This window comes from Diplotaxodon limnothrissa, linkage group LG6, assembly GCF_057381915.1.
Source record: "Diplotaxodon limnothrissa isolate DT_005_m linkage group LG6, D_limnothrissa_male_GT1.1, whole genome shotgun sequence".
Taxonomy (NCBI): domain Eukaryota; kingdom Metazoa; phylum Chordata; class Actinopteri; order Cichliformes; family Cichlidae; genus Diplotaxodon; species Diplotaxodon limnothrissa.
This window is the reverse complement of record NC_140601.1, coordinates 21,168,875-21,181,802: the sequence shown is the minus strand read 5'-3', so window position 1 is coordinate 21,181,802 and position 12,928 is coordinate 21,168,875. Positions and strand designations below refer to the sequence as shown.

General features: G+C 42.5%; 1 protein-coding gene across 1 annotated transcript; it reads right to left on the bottom strand.

Moving 5' to 3' along the window:
- Positions 1-2,791: 2,791 nt before the first annotated feature.
- On the bottom strand, positions 2,792-7,853 carry LOC146630497 (neuromedin-K receptor-like). Its single transcript, XM_085355893.1, has 5 exons — positions 7,504-7,853; positions 6,845-7,033; positions 6,515-6,665; positions 3,066-3,262; positions 2,792-2,990 (listed from the first exon to the last, which is right to left on the bottom strand). The coding sequence occupies exons 1-5, from the start codon at positions 7,851-7,853 to the stop codon at positions 2,792-2,794; spliced, it is 1,086 nt and encodes a 361-aa protein (XP_085212019.1).
- Positions 7,854-12,928: the final 5,075 nt, after the last annotated feature.

Sequence of the window (12,928 nt, the reverse complement as noted above, 5' to 3'; positions counted from 1 at the left end):
AATTGTGAGGAGGGAACCTGTGACCACCAGGACTGTTAGGAGGTGGTCAGAGGAGGCAATAGCGGAACTACAGGGCTGTTTCGAGGTGACCGACTGGGAAACACTCTGTGAGCCTCACGCCGAGGACATCAATGGGCTTACTGAGTGTATCACAGACTACATAACTTTCTGCACCGACTCCATTGTTCCAGCTCAGACTGTTCATTGTTACCCAAATAACAAGCCGTGGGTGACTAAGGACATCAAAGCCCTCCTCAACAACAAGAAGAGGGCTTTCAGAGGGGGCAACAAAGAGGAGGTGAGGAAGGTCCAGGTGTTACTAAAGGACAAGATCAGAGAGGCTAAGGACAATTACAGGAGGAAGCTGGAGTGGAAACTCCAGCAGAACAGCATGAGAGAGGTGTGGAGGGGCATGAAGACCATCACTGGATTCAGGCCAACCAACAGCAGGGGAGCTGAGGGAGGTGAGAATAGAGCCGACGAGTTGAATCTGTTTTTCAATAGATTCGACACCACAGTGTCTGCTCCCACCCCCACAACCTCACCTGCAGTCAGCCTGGAATCCAGAGCCACACCACTGTGCCAGCCTCTCTCTTCACATGTTGCCTCCTGTGAGATTCCTGACACCCCTCCCCCACCCATCACCTTCACTCAATACCAGGTTGAGATGCAAATGAGGAGACTTCACTCAGGCAAGTCTGCTGGACCAGACGGAGTGAGTCCCCTTGTCCTCAAGGCCTGTGCCCCCCAGCTGTGTGGAGTCTTTCATAAACTGTTTATGCTGAGTCTGAGTCTGCAGAGGGTCCCGGTGATGTGGAAGACATCATGCCTCGTCCCTGTACCAAAGACGCCTCGTCCCAGTGGCCCCCAGGATTACAGGCCCGTGGCACTGACCTCCCACATCATGAAGACCCTGGAAAGGCTCATCCTGGACCAGCTGCGACCCATAGTAAGACCACATCTGGATCCCCTTCAGTTCGCTTATCAGCCTCGTCTCGGAACAGAGGACGCCATCATCTACCTGCTCAATCGTGTCTACACCCATCTGGACCAGCCGGCGAGCACTGTGAGGGTCATGTTTTTTGACTTTTCCAGTGCTTTCAACACCATCAGGCCGACCCTCCTGGGTGATAAGTTAGCAGCGATGCAGGTGGATGCTTCTCTGGTGTCCTGGATTGTTGATTACCTGACAGGAAGACCACAATATGTACGTCTCCCACAGTGTGTGTCTGACAAGGTGATTAGCAACACAGGGGCACCACAGGGGACTGTCCTCTCCCCCTTCCTCTTCACCCTCTACACCACAGACTTCAGCCACTGCACAGAGACCTGCCATCTTCAGAAGTTTTCTGATGACTCTGCGGTGGTTGGATGCATCAGCAGGGATGATGAGACAGAGTACCGGGCTGTGGTCGACTCCTTTGTCACGTGGTGTGAGCAGAATCATCTGCAGCTCAACGTGGCAAAGACCAAGGAACTGATCGTGGACTTCAGGAAGACCAGGAAACACTTGACCCCTGTTTCAATCCAGGGGGTCAGTGTTGACATTGTGGAGGACTATAAATACCTTGGAGTACACATTGACAATAAACTGGACTGGGCTAAAAACACCACAGCACTTTACAGGAAGGGCCAGAGTCGTCTCTATTTTTTGAGGCGACTGAGGTCCTTCAACATCTGCCAGAAAATGCTGAGGATTTTCTATGAGTCTGTGGTGGCCAGTGCGATCCTCTATGCTGTTGCATGCTGGGGGAGCAGGCTGAGGGTCGCAGATGCCAACAGACTTAATAAACTGATCCGTAAGGCCAGCAATGTTGTGGGGATGGAGCTGGACTCCCTCAAGGTGGTGTCGGAGAGGCGGATGCTGTCCAAGATAAAGACAATGTTGGATAACACCTCCCACCCACTCCATGACATGTTGGTCAGTCACAGGAGCACGTTCAGTGAGAGACTGAGATTACCGAAAAGCACCACTGAACGACACAGGAAATCATTCCTGCCTGTGGCCATCTCCCTGTACAACGCATCCACTTAACACACTGTTTGCTGCTACAGCTACACATGTTTCTTTTCCAAATATTTATTTATAAGTGACTTATGTATGTATGTATGTATGTATGTATGTATGTATGTATATATATGTATATATTGTACTATTCTTAGTTAGTGTATTGTCTGTCTTGTCTTAATGTTGGTTTAAAATGGAGCACTGTAACAAAAAATAATTTCCCCCAGGGATCAATAAAGTATTCTGATTCTGATTCTGATTCTGATTCTGGGACGTTATATTCGGCATATCCAGACCATCCGTCTGCTCTTACTTCGGAAACATGGCTTAAAAAATTTCTCTTCAACAACGTAATCCGATAAAAAAAAAAACGATCTCTCTACCCGTCGGCTTCCCGTGGCTGTCATGCGACCGGCTATTGCAGTTAATAATACAACAACTTCTTGACATTTTTTGTGTTTCTTTTTATCGCTGTGTAACTGAATTCAATTGAAAGCCTGCGTGCGCTAGTACCTCTTGCCACAAGTTCCCAGAATCCTTTGCGGTTTTACCCCTGAATGACGTCACATTTTCAATCTTTATCCTGGTGGCCCGGTCTCTAGTCAAAATGCCTGGGCCGATTTTTTGTCCCAGTCCAGCCTTGCTTTGAGTTTGTGGTTGAAAAAAAAAATCCACAGGAAAAAAAAATGAAGCAATCAGTTCAAAATAATGTAAATGAAATAAATAATCCACAAATAAATAATTCACGTTTAGCTGGAGTGCGCTCATTGGATCAAAAATACCCTAACTATCTTTATTATTCAGCTCAGAGTTGGGTTTTGACCTGTTTCCACGAGTGCTCTTGTCTTTGCTCAGGATGCTGGTGCACACGCTGCTCTGGTGACACGGTCGAAGTCTTGTGCTTTGGAGCTCCAGCTCATCGTAGCTCGACACCCGGACAAAAGGACACCAGCGGAAAACCTGCTTGAAACCAGCTCGAAACCTGCAGCCAACGAAACGCTGACATGCAGTTATGCTCTGATTAGTGTTGGTGAGGTGATGACTGACTTGGACTCACCTGCTATTGAGGCAGCAGTAGATGATGGGATTGTACATGGTGGAGCTCATTGCAAGCCACAGCACTGACAGGTAAACCTGCTGGATGTACTTCCACTTGCTCAGACGCTTGTTGAGACCCGTCGCGATGAAGTAGACATGATACGGCAGCCAGCAGAGGGCGAAGGTAACCACTACAATAATCATCATCTTCACCACCTGCAGGACACAAGCCATCAGCAGGAGGGCAAATCAGTAGGCGGGCCCCCGCCCCCAGAAGACATTCTGACATTTCACAGGAAAGCGGAAAAGGAGAGGCACCAGTAATAAAATGAATGATGGCTTAATTCCGTTCAGCTGCTTCTATTTTTGGGTGCTGGTATTTTGCATGCTGGCTCGCTGCCACACTGTCATGTCTCGCTGGGGCACTTGAAAAGAACAGAGCCTTCATTAGTGTCAGGAGTGACACGTGATTTTCCTGCTGTCAAAGTGCTGCAAACGGGTCTGTTTTACAGCACAGTGATTTTTGACAGACAGCCTTCTTCAGTGTGCAAAATGGCAAATGTAACATAAGTAACTGCGAGAAAATGTGCTGGTATAACATAATAACACAAAATCCTTGTCTGGGGAATTATGAGATAAACTCAGATGTGGCATCTGAGACAATACAACATGGGAAAAAATGATCAGAAGTTTTGCAGCAGGCTGGTAGCATCACAAAAAAACTACAAAAAAATGTTTTAAAAAAATATGTACAAATGACTATATATCATAATCCGAACCATGAGTAGAAACAGGAATAAATTATTCTTTCCAGCTTTAGTTTCTTAAAGGTACAGTAAAGGTGTCTTTAAATCACGGTGGTCTGGCAAATCTAAAGCAAATATTTGATTGCACAGGATTTTATTATATATGGGGATGTACCAGTGCAGTGAAGGATAGATGCATGAAAACTGGAGCTGAGAATATCTGATGTGCTGAAGGAAACCAAGACATCGAATCTTTTTAACAATAGTCTTTGCATAAATGATAGAACACTGACACAAGCCCTTCAACTGGAAAATTACCAGTTATTATTATTATTAATACCAAATGGTTCCAATTGGTATCAGTCAGTGAGGTTTTGATTAGGAGGAATTCCACTAGTGCTGAATGTGTTTTTTTTATGTAAGCTCTGTAGCTTGGGAACGCCTTGGGGAAGAGATTGAGACCATTTAAGTTGTATAACTCTAAAGATGTAAGCGTGCAGCAGAAACTCAAATGGATGTGGGTAATTTGTTTTCTTTGTTTTCGTTCTGGTGTGTGTATGACCTCCTGCCTTGTTTGTGTATGTCTTGTCTTTTACCCCAGAATGGCTCTAATGAGAATGAAAATAAAGACTAAAGAAAGAAGTAAGCTGCTTTATTTGTCTTCCTCACTAGACAGTGAAACAAAAAAAATCTACATCTGAGTTGTCAGACCACAGAATATCTGAATAAAAATCTGATGTTGAGTTTGTAATTACCTATTGGCTGCTCACTGGGCTGAAACTGAGCTAAACAAAAAAGTGGAGGATGTAAAACTGAATCTGAGCTGATAGATACAGAGAAACGCTGTTGGATGATTGATTTGTCACTATACTTTATACCTTTCACACTACATATAGTTTAAACCGTATCCAGCAAATCTTCATATTCAAAAGCTACATTTTTGCTACTTTAGATTAATTCAACTTTGTCACACTGAGCAATTATTCCGTATTCAAACTTCCATACTATCCATACCTGCATCCTAAACATCATTCTTAGCAGGAGAAATATCAAATTATGAGTGCAAACATTTCTCTAAATGCTACTTAAGCATGCAATGTCTGGCACCGTGGTAGCTCAATGCACAGCGTAGGAAATAATGAGTTTATTGACCATTTTTATCTCTCTGTAATTATAATTTCGATTCATTGAGTCCAGGATGGCTGTCATGAGGAGAGGGAAAGGTCAGGGATGACGCACCAGTACCCAGGAGGTTTCAGGTAGGATGAAAGAGAGAGCACCGCAGAACGCATCAGCAAGTTACAGCACAATGCAAAGCTGTGGGGGGTTAAAAAGAAGCAGGCAGCGATTCATGAGCAGAAGTGCATCTGCAACAGCATGCTTTCTTATCTGATGCAGTGCCATGAAATATTCTTAAAAGACTCCTGCAAGCAACAGACTTTTTTTTTAACTTTATAGAAGTATGTGGTTGTTTTGTTTTCTGTCCCCAGTTTGCAGGAAAAAAGTGCCAAATATGGCTAAAACCATATATGAGATCATTAAAATCAAGCTGGGAAACTGTTGCTGGGTCAAAGACAAACAAAACCACAGATTTATTCCTTTTAATTCCATCCAAAACACCCTTAATCAATGAATACTTCCAGTGTCTGACCCTTAGGGTCCCTCTTTGAATAATCCTACATGGAGCATTTATCAATGAACTGACTTTAATCCCAGGCCCATCTTGATAGACGCTCGTCATGACATCTGCAATGACCTTAATCCCTGCTCAACCCAGCGCTCACAGTAGCTGCTGGAAAGTACACTGTGCCGTCTGGCTGAGGAGTGAATCGATTGCCTCCGGATCCCATCCTCTGCTATCAGGATGTGGCCAGTTTCTTTACTTCTGTGTGATCAGGCTGTTTCGACGTGTTGTGTTTGCAAAGGTCAACATTAGTGCCCGGCAATAAAGAGATAGCTTGTGCCGGTGCATTTGTCCTGTATATGGTTTTCAGATAAAAGCTGAACCTCTGCTGCGTCACATTTTACTGATCAAAGCTGGAGGCAGTCAGCAGACATGCTCGTATTTATTTTTTTATATATTTCGTTTGATTGTTCATTGTGTTAGGATTTCCTTTAAACCTGCAGATGTGTTATCACATTTTACTGATCAAAGCTGGAGGCAGTCAGCAGACATGCTCGTATTTATTTTTTTATATATTTCGTTTGATTGTTCATTGTGTTAGGATTTCCTTTAAACCTGCAGATGTGTTATCAAACATCTGCACTCTTATAGTTGTTGTGCACTAGCATATCATTGCTTCTCCGGGGATGTTTTAACACAGTATTAACTTAAAGCATTTCAACATTTCATTACTTGTTGTATCAAATTTAAGATGGAAAGACTTTGCATGTTGCATTTCAGTCACAGAGCTGGTAGTTTTCCACTCTGGTTTAGGTAAGTGTTTTTTTTAATATATATATATATATACACATATTCTCAAATAGGAGAAATAACTTTGCCATTTTTCTTGGTTAGCTACAGTAAACGTAGAAGACCTAACATTTGTCTTTTCTGTAAAATGTGATATTTTTTCCTTCACGCAAAACTGTGTTTTTATTACAGCCATTTACAAGTTATGTTAAATTCAAGTTTGTTTTTCCCCATAAACATTTTACACTATTAATCAAAAGTAAATCGTTAAGGCAGAGGATGAATGCATTGGATGAGCACAGTGATTACCTTCCTTTTGGCCTGTAGCTGTCCTTGGTAGTTATCAGATGAATCTCCAGGGATCTCACCTCCCCATAGTGTCACCCCCACAATGGTATAGGTGATGCCCATCACCACTAAGGGCAGTATGTAGACCAGAACTGTAACTATGATATGATACCTGTGCAAATAATGAAGCAGATGCCAAGCTTTTAAAGGAAGCTGTCTGACGTTGCTTGACCAAAGCAGCTTTAGTGGGAGTGATAGCAAGCTAAGAGAAACAAGACAGCTGAAATCTGAATTGATAAGGATGGTTAAGTTTTCAGAGAAAAACAGAGGAGGGTGTCAGTGTGATCTCACATGAAGGAGTCTTCGGCCATGCGGGGCCAGGCCACGTAGCAGACGGTCCTTTGGGGCAGAGTTCGGATGGTGGAAAAGTAGCAGAGCGGGAAGGCCAGAACCACAGCCAAGCTCCAGATACAGACAATGACCCCCAGAGTGGCTTTAGCAGGCAGACGAGGCTTCATAGGGTGGATGATCGCCATGTACCTACAACCGAGAGCCCACAACTTAGTGAGTGAGTGAGCTCAGCTATCAGTTGATGCCCACAAGTGTGAGTTTCTCCATGGTAGGTGGGATGCAAACCCTGAAATGGCCGTTTCTGTGGCAGAATACTATGATTTACCCAAGACCTCATTAGACCCAAAGACCCATTTTCAGGCATTTAAAGTGTGTAATTCATCAGCTGTAGTTTATTTTTAAAGTCAGATTAAAGATGGGAAAAAATAAAACTGTAACAATTTTAAAATAAGTATTTTCAGACCAAATTCAGACAAAAAAAATAAACGAAACAGTAAATAAAATAACACTGAACACCACTGTTCAGCTGCAACTTATATACAGCGGGGGGGAATAATCTAACTAATCTAACCAAACTGAAAAAAAAAAAAAGTGTTCGTAAAAAGAGGTCACTGAAAGGGCTCTTGCGTCTCTCCAGCTTAATAATAACACGGCCGTACCTGTCGATGGCGATCGCGGTCATGGAGTAGATGCTGGCAAACACGGCGGTGACTGGAAAGAAGTTGTGGAACCTGCAGTACACCTGGCCGAAGTACCACTCTCCGTGAGCCGCGTAGATGAAGTTGATGAGCGTGTTGAAAGCGGCCATGGAAACGTCAGAGAAAGCCAAGTTCAGCAGGAAATAGTTGGTGACAGTCCTCATCCGCTTGTGCGCCAGAATAATCCAAATCACTATCAGGTTCCCGAAGACCGCCACGGCCAGTACTGTGCTGTAAGCCACCGACCACAGCGCGACGCGCCACGGAGGCTGCACGAACTGGTTGGTCAGACCTCTGGTTGTGTTTTCCATTCCTCAGGTGTGCTCGATCCGATCTGTTTCGCTCAGTCTGCTGCTGCCAGAGGTCTCTACAAAGATGCGCCACAGACGCGCGACGTGCTCAAAGGACATGTGACCGGTGAGGCAGAGAGAGTTCTCCACATGCGTCTGCCATCGTTCAACAAATCAAACAAACATATAAACTCTCTGATCGTAGTTTTCACATTTTAGTCTGCACAATTAAACAAGCACACAGATTTTTAATGAGAAATTGATACTTTATTCTGTTCTGTCTGTGTCTGTTATTAGAAACACACATTGTTTTTGGTTGAAGTCATGGACCTCTTTAAGCTAAATCACATAATTCAAAGGCAAATAAACAACTAATTTAATAAATAACTGGGTTGCTATTTGGTATAACTGTTATTGGCTACTTGCACTTCCGCAGTACCATCACATCCACATTACAAGCCTTTGGAATTTATCACATTCCTAATTTCATATGGAAAAAGTGACAGACAACGAATCTGAAAGACAAGGAAATGTTCTACATTCATAAATTACAGACTGCTAATCACACTGGTTTAAATGACGATTGAGATTTTACAGTTTTTGTTTGTTTTTACTTTTCAAATTTTGTTTGTCCCTAGAAATGCATTTGTATTATCTGTGGTTGATGGTATTGTATGTTGCTTATGTACATTTGGTTTAAATGTAATAAATATTTTGGATATCATGTTGACACCCTTTTGGTATCCTGCATCCAGGTTTTGAAAGTTCTTTCTATTGGTGGAGCATCGCTGGTGGACGCTTACCACTGGTGGAACATGAAGATCCAGCATTTCGATGAACTGTGTTGATGAAAGCTTATCTGCTTAAAGATGTTGGAGTATTCTTGGTCAAACGTGACAATAAATGTTAAAACAAGTATATTTTTTTCCTTTTTTTTGCTAAAATTTTGGTCATAACTCCAGGAGAAATCAAATAAATTTCATTGTAAAGCATAAAAAATGTTGCTGTAGCATTAGATCTGTCTGAAGCTTTAAATCAGCCTGAGGGTGATACTGTTAAATCCTTAATAACTGTTTCATCCAAAGCAAAGCTCGTGGTGTCAGGATTTTATGGGTTTGTCTGTATTATGTAAGAGGTTTAGCCAATGTGAGAGCCCAATAGGTTAGCCTGACTTAGTGGTTCATGTACAGAATCTGTTTGTAGAGAATAAAGCTCAGTAAAACCAGTAAGTGTCGAATATAGTCTCTTTAGGGTGCTACATACAGTATCTCACAAAAGTGAGTACACTCCTCACATTATTGTAAATATTTTGTTATATCTTTTCATGGGGCAACTTTGAAGATATGACACTTTGACACAATGTAAAGTAGTCAGTGTACAGCTTGTATAACAGTGTAAATTTCGTGTCACCTCAAAATAACTCAACATACAGCCATTAATGTCTAAGCTGCTAGCAACAAAAGTGAGTACACCCCTAGGTGAAAATGTCCAAACTGTGCCCAAAGTGTCAACATTTTGTGTGGCAACCATTATTTTTCCAACACTGCCTTACATCTGTTGGAAATTGAGTTCACTGGAGCTTCACAGGGTGCCACTGGAATCCTCTTCCACTCCTCCATGATGATATCATGGAGCCAGTGGATGTTAGAGACCTTGCCCTCCTTCACCTTCCATTTGAGGATGCCCGACAGATGCTCAATAGGGTTTAAGTCTGGAGACATGCTTGGCCAGTCAAGTACCTTTACCCTCAGTTTATTTAGCAAGGCACTGGTCTTTTTAGAGGTGTGTTTGAGGTTGTTATCATGTTGGAATACTGTCCTGCGACCCAGTTTCTGAAGGGAGGGGGTTGTGCTCTGCTTCAGTATGTCACCGTACATGTTGGCATTCATGGTTCCCTCAATTAACTGTAGCTCCCCAGTGCCAGCAGCAATCATGCAGCCCCAAACAATGGCATCCCTCTACCATGCTTGACTATAGACAAGAAATGCTTGTCTTTGTACTCCTCACCTGCCACACACCCATAACACCATCTGAACCAAATAAGTTTGCCCTGGTCTCATCAGGCCACAGGTAATCCATGTCCTTAGTCTGCTTCTCTTCAGCAAACTGTTTGCAGGATTTCTTGTGCATTATCTTTAGAAGAGGCTTCCTTCTAGGATGACAGCCATGCAGACCAGTTTGATGTAGTGTGGCGCATGGTCTGAGCACTGACAGGCCGACCCTCCACACCTTCAACCTTTTCAGCAATGCTTGCAGCACCCCTACATCTATTTTTAAAAGACAACCTCTGGATATGACGCTGAGCATGTGCACTCAACTTCTTTGATTAACTATGGTGAGGTTTGTTCTGAGTGGAACCTGTCCTGTTAACCTGCGTTATGGTGTTGACTACTGTACTGCAGCTCAGTTTCAGGGTGTTGGCAATCTTCTTAAAGCCTAGACCATCTTTATGTAGAGTAAAAAAAATTTCAGATCCTCTGAGAATTCTTTGCCATGATGTGCTGTGTTAAACTTCCAGTGACCAATATGAGAGAGTGTGAGAGCAATTACACCAAATACAACACACCTTCTCCCCATTTGCACCTCAGACCTTGTAATACTAACGAGTCACATGACACTAGAATCGAAAATGGCTAATCGGGCACAAATTGGACGTTTTCACCTAGGAGTGTACTCACTTTGGTTTAGGCAATGATGGCTGTATGTTGAGTTATTTAGAGGGGGCAGTGAATTTACACTGTTATACAAGCTGTACACTGACTACTTTACATTGTATTAAAGTGTCATATCTTTAATGTTGTCCCATGAAAAGATACAACAAAATATTTACAAAAATGTGACGGCTGTACTCATTTTTGTGAGTATTTCTTGTTTCAGATTAAGGTGAAATCCAATCTTTTTTGGATGTAGGACTAATTTATGAACACCTCTATAAAAGATCTATTTTCTGTCTCTGAGCTTCTTCATGACAGTAGATTAAAACAGCAATTGTTTTAATTTTACCTTGGTACATCGCAATGATTAAGGTCAAACTGTTATTAAACCCAAACGTTGCATTTGTTAATAAAAACTTACTTTGTGTACTAAAAGTTTACTCATTCTCACAGGGTCAGACTTCCGGCCTATTCTGACGTGATTTGCTTTTCATTGATCAAACTTCACACAGAGATCAGACACTTGACAAGAAGACACATCCATACCCCCCCCCCCCCCCCCCCCCCCCCCCCCCACTGCCGCCCCCTACTAAATAACTGATGCCTGAATTATTCAAAGCAAAAAGAGGGTGAAAGTTTAGGTTACAGCTAATGATACTATCAGCTGTTACTAAATAGCTCCTGACCTTTTTAGTATGGGAGTAAGGGCGTGTTTACAACAATTTCGAACACTGACATTTTAAAGAGGGAGTGGCCCAGAAGAGGTGGCCTCTGGGTAATGAGTTCTTGCTGAGAGGAAACAGACTTTCTGACCTTCTTTTGGTCTTTTCACAGTGTGCACAGCTTAAAATGGCCCACAGCCTCTATTATAAAACCCAGCAGAGTGCAGCCTTTCAATAAATACATATTGAAAACAAGTGAATATGGAAACATCAAACAACCCACGTCACTGAAGAGCTCATAAAAGCAAGATTGCTCGAGGCGCTTTTTGAGGTAATTGCAGTCATACACAGCAGGAGAAAAACAAAACACTTACTGGGCATTAGAATTGTGACGCTGATGTCTGCGTGGCAACACATCAAATAACTGATTTGTTATTAACATTAGACAACCTCAAGTGAATAATGCAACACGCAGCACTGGCAAAGCACAAAGCAGGATTTTACAAACACAGATTTCAAGAGTCCTCCGGATACACTTGTCTTTTTTAATAGTTTATTCATGATTTTATTTAGCCAGAGTCAGTGAGACAATGTGGAGGACTAGAGGACAGTTGCAAGGAAAAAGGAGGAGTCAGAACGTAAAATACGATTTTCTTATTTTTATATATTCATATCAGCTGATATTATGAACAGGCTCAGTATTTAAAAAATGGTTTCAGTTCGCCCTCCCTCAATCATAAAATCATGCCAGAAATACAAAAGAGCAAAGAAGAGCCCGTAAGTAGTAAGAATGTACTACTCAAGGTCAAGGAAGCATTTCCAAATGCATAAGTGTATCCAGCTGACCTGGAGGTAAAATACAGCTGTCAAAACGAGGTATGAACAAACTGACCTAATTAAGTGAGACACAACATTATACTCACTGTTGAGCTAGTTAATAGGTATGCCCTCGTTGTCATCTGTTGTGATTTTATTTTGAAAGGATGCTTCCTGTTATGCTGCAGAGTGCACGCGAGAGTTCAATAATAAAAACTAAGTGTTGTTCCGGTGAAAAGCCGATGCCCCACGTGTGATTATTCCTCCGTCTAGACAATATAAGTATCTTCAATATTCATGCAGATTCCGCTGGAAGACCCGTCTCTGCTAACAGGTTATGGGCCCAGGAAAACATTGAAGCTACGCCAGGGGAAAGTTTACCACCAGAAAAGTCGCAAAGTACAGCGTGTTCGGTGAGGGCTAGCGTGCTAAGTTAGCACCATGAATAAGCGTGCTGGTGAACCCAGTGGCCGATGGGCAAGGTTGGTTTTTGACGGAGATGAGAAGAATTATGAACTGTGGGAGACAAAATTTTTGGGACATCTTAGATTACAAGGTCTAAAAGACACAATATTGAAAAGCGATGACGACGAAGATAAGAATGCCCAGGCCTATGCAGAGTTAATACAGTTCCTGGATGATAAGAGTTTATCGCTCGTGATGAGAGAAGCTGCCGATGATGGACGCGAGGCACTGAAAATTTTAAGAGACTATTATGCAGGAAAAGGTAAACCAAGAATTATCAGCCTTTATACCGAACTGACTTCTCTGAAGAAAGCAAGCAGTGAGAGCGTCACGGAGTACATCATACGCGCAGAGACATTTATTACAGCCCTGAGAAATGCTGGAGAGACACTTAGTGATGGTCTGCTTGTAGCGATGGTGTTAAAAGGTTTACCAGAAACATTTAAACCTTTTTCCGTTCACATTACGCAAAGTGAATCAGAAATCAAGTTTGCGGAAT

Excerpts from the sequence above, each read along its gene's own strand:
- LOC146630497 (XM_085355893.1), bottom strand. The coding sequence starts at position 7,853 with ATGGAAAACACAACCAGAGGTCTGACCAACCAGTTCGTGCAGCCTCCG. Across the intron at positions 7,034-7,503 it reads ACCGCGATCGCCATCGACAG|GTACATGGCGATCATCCACC; the intron begins GTACGGCCGTGT and ends TCTCGGTTGTAG. Across the intron at positions 2,991-3,065 it reads TACTGCTGCCTCAATAGCAG|GTTTCGAGCTGGTTTCAAGC; the intron begins GTGAGTCCAAGT and ends CGTTGGCTGCAG.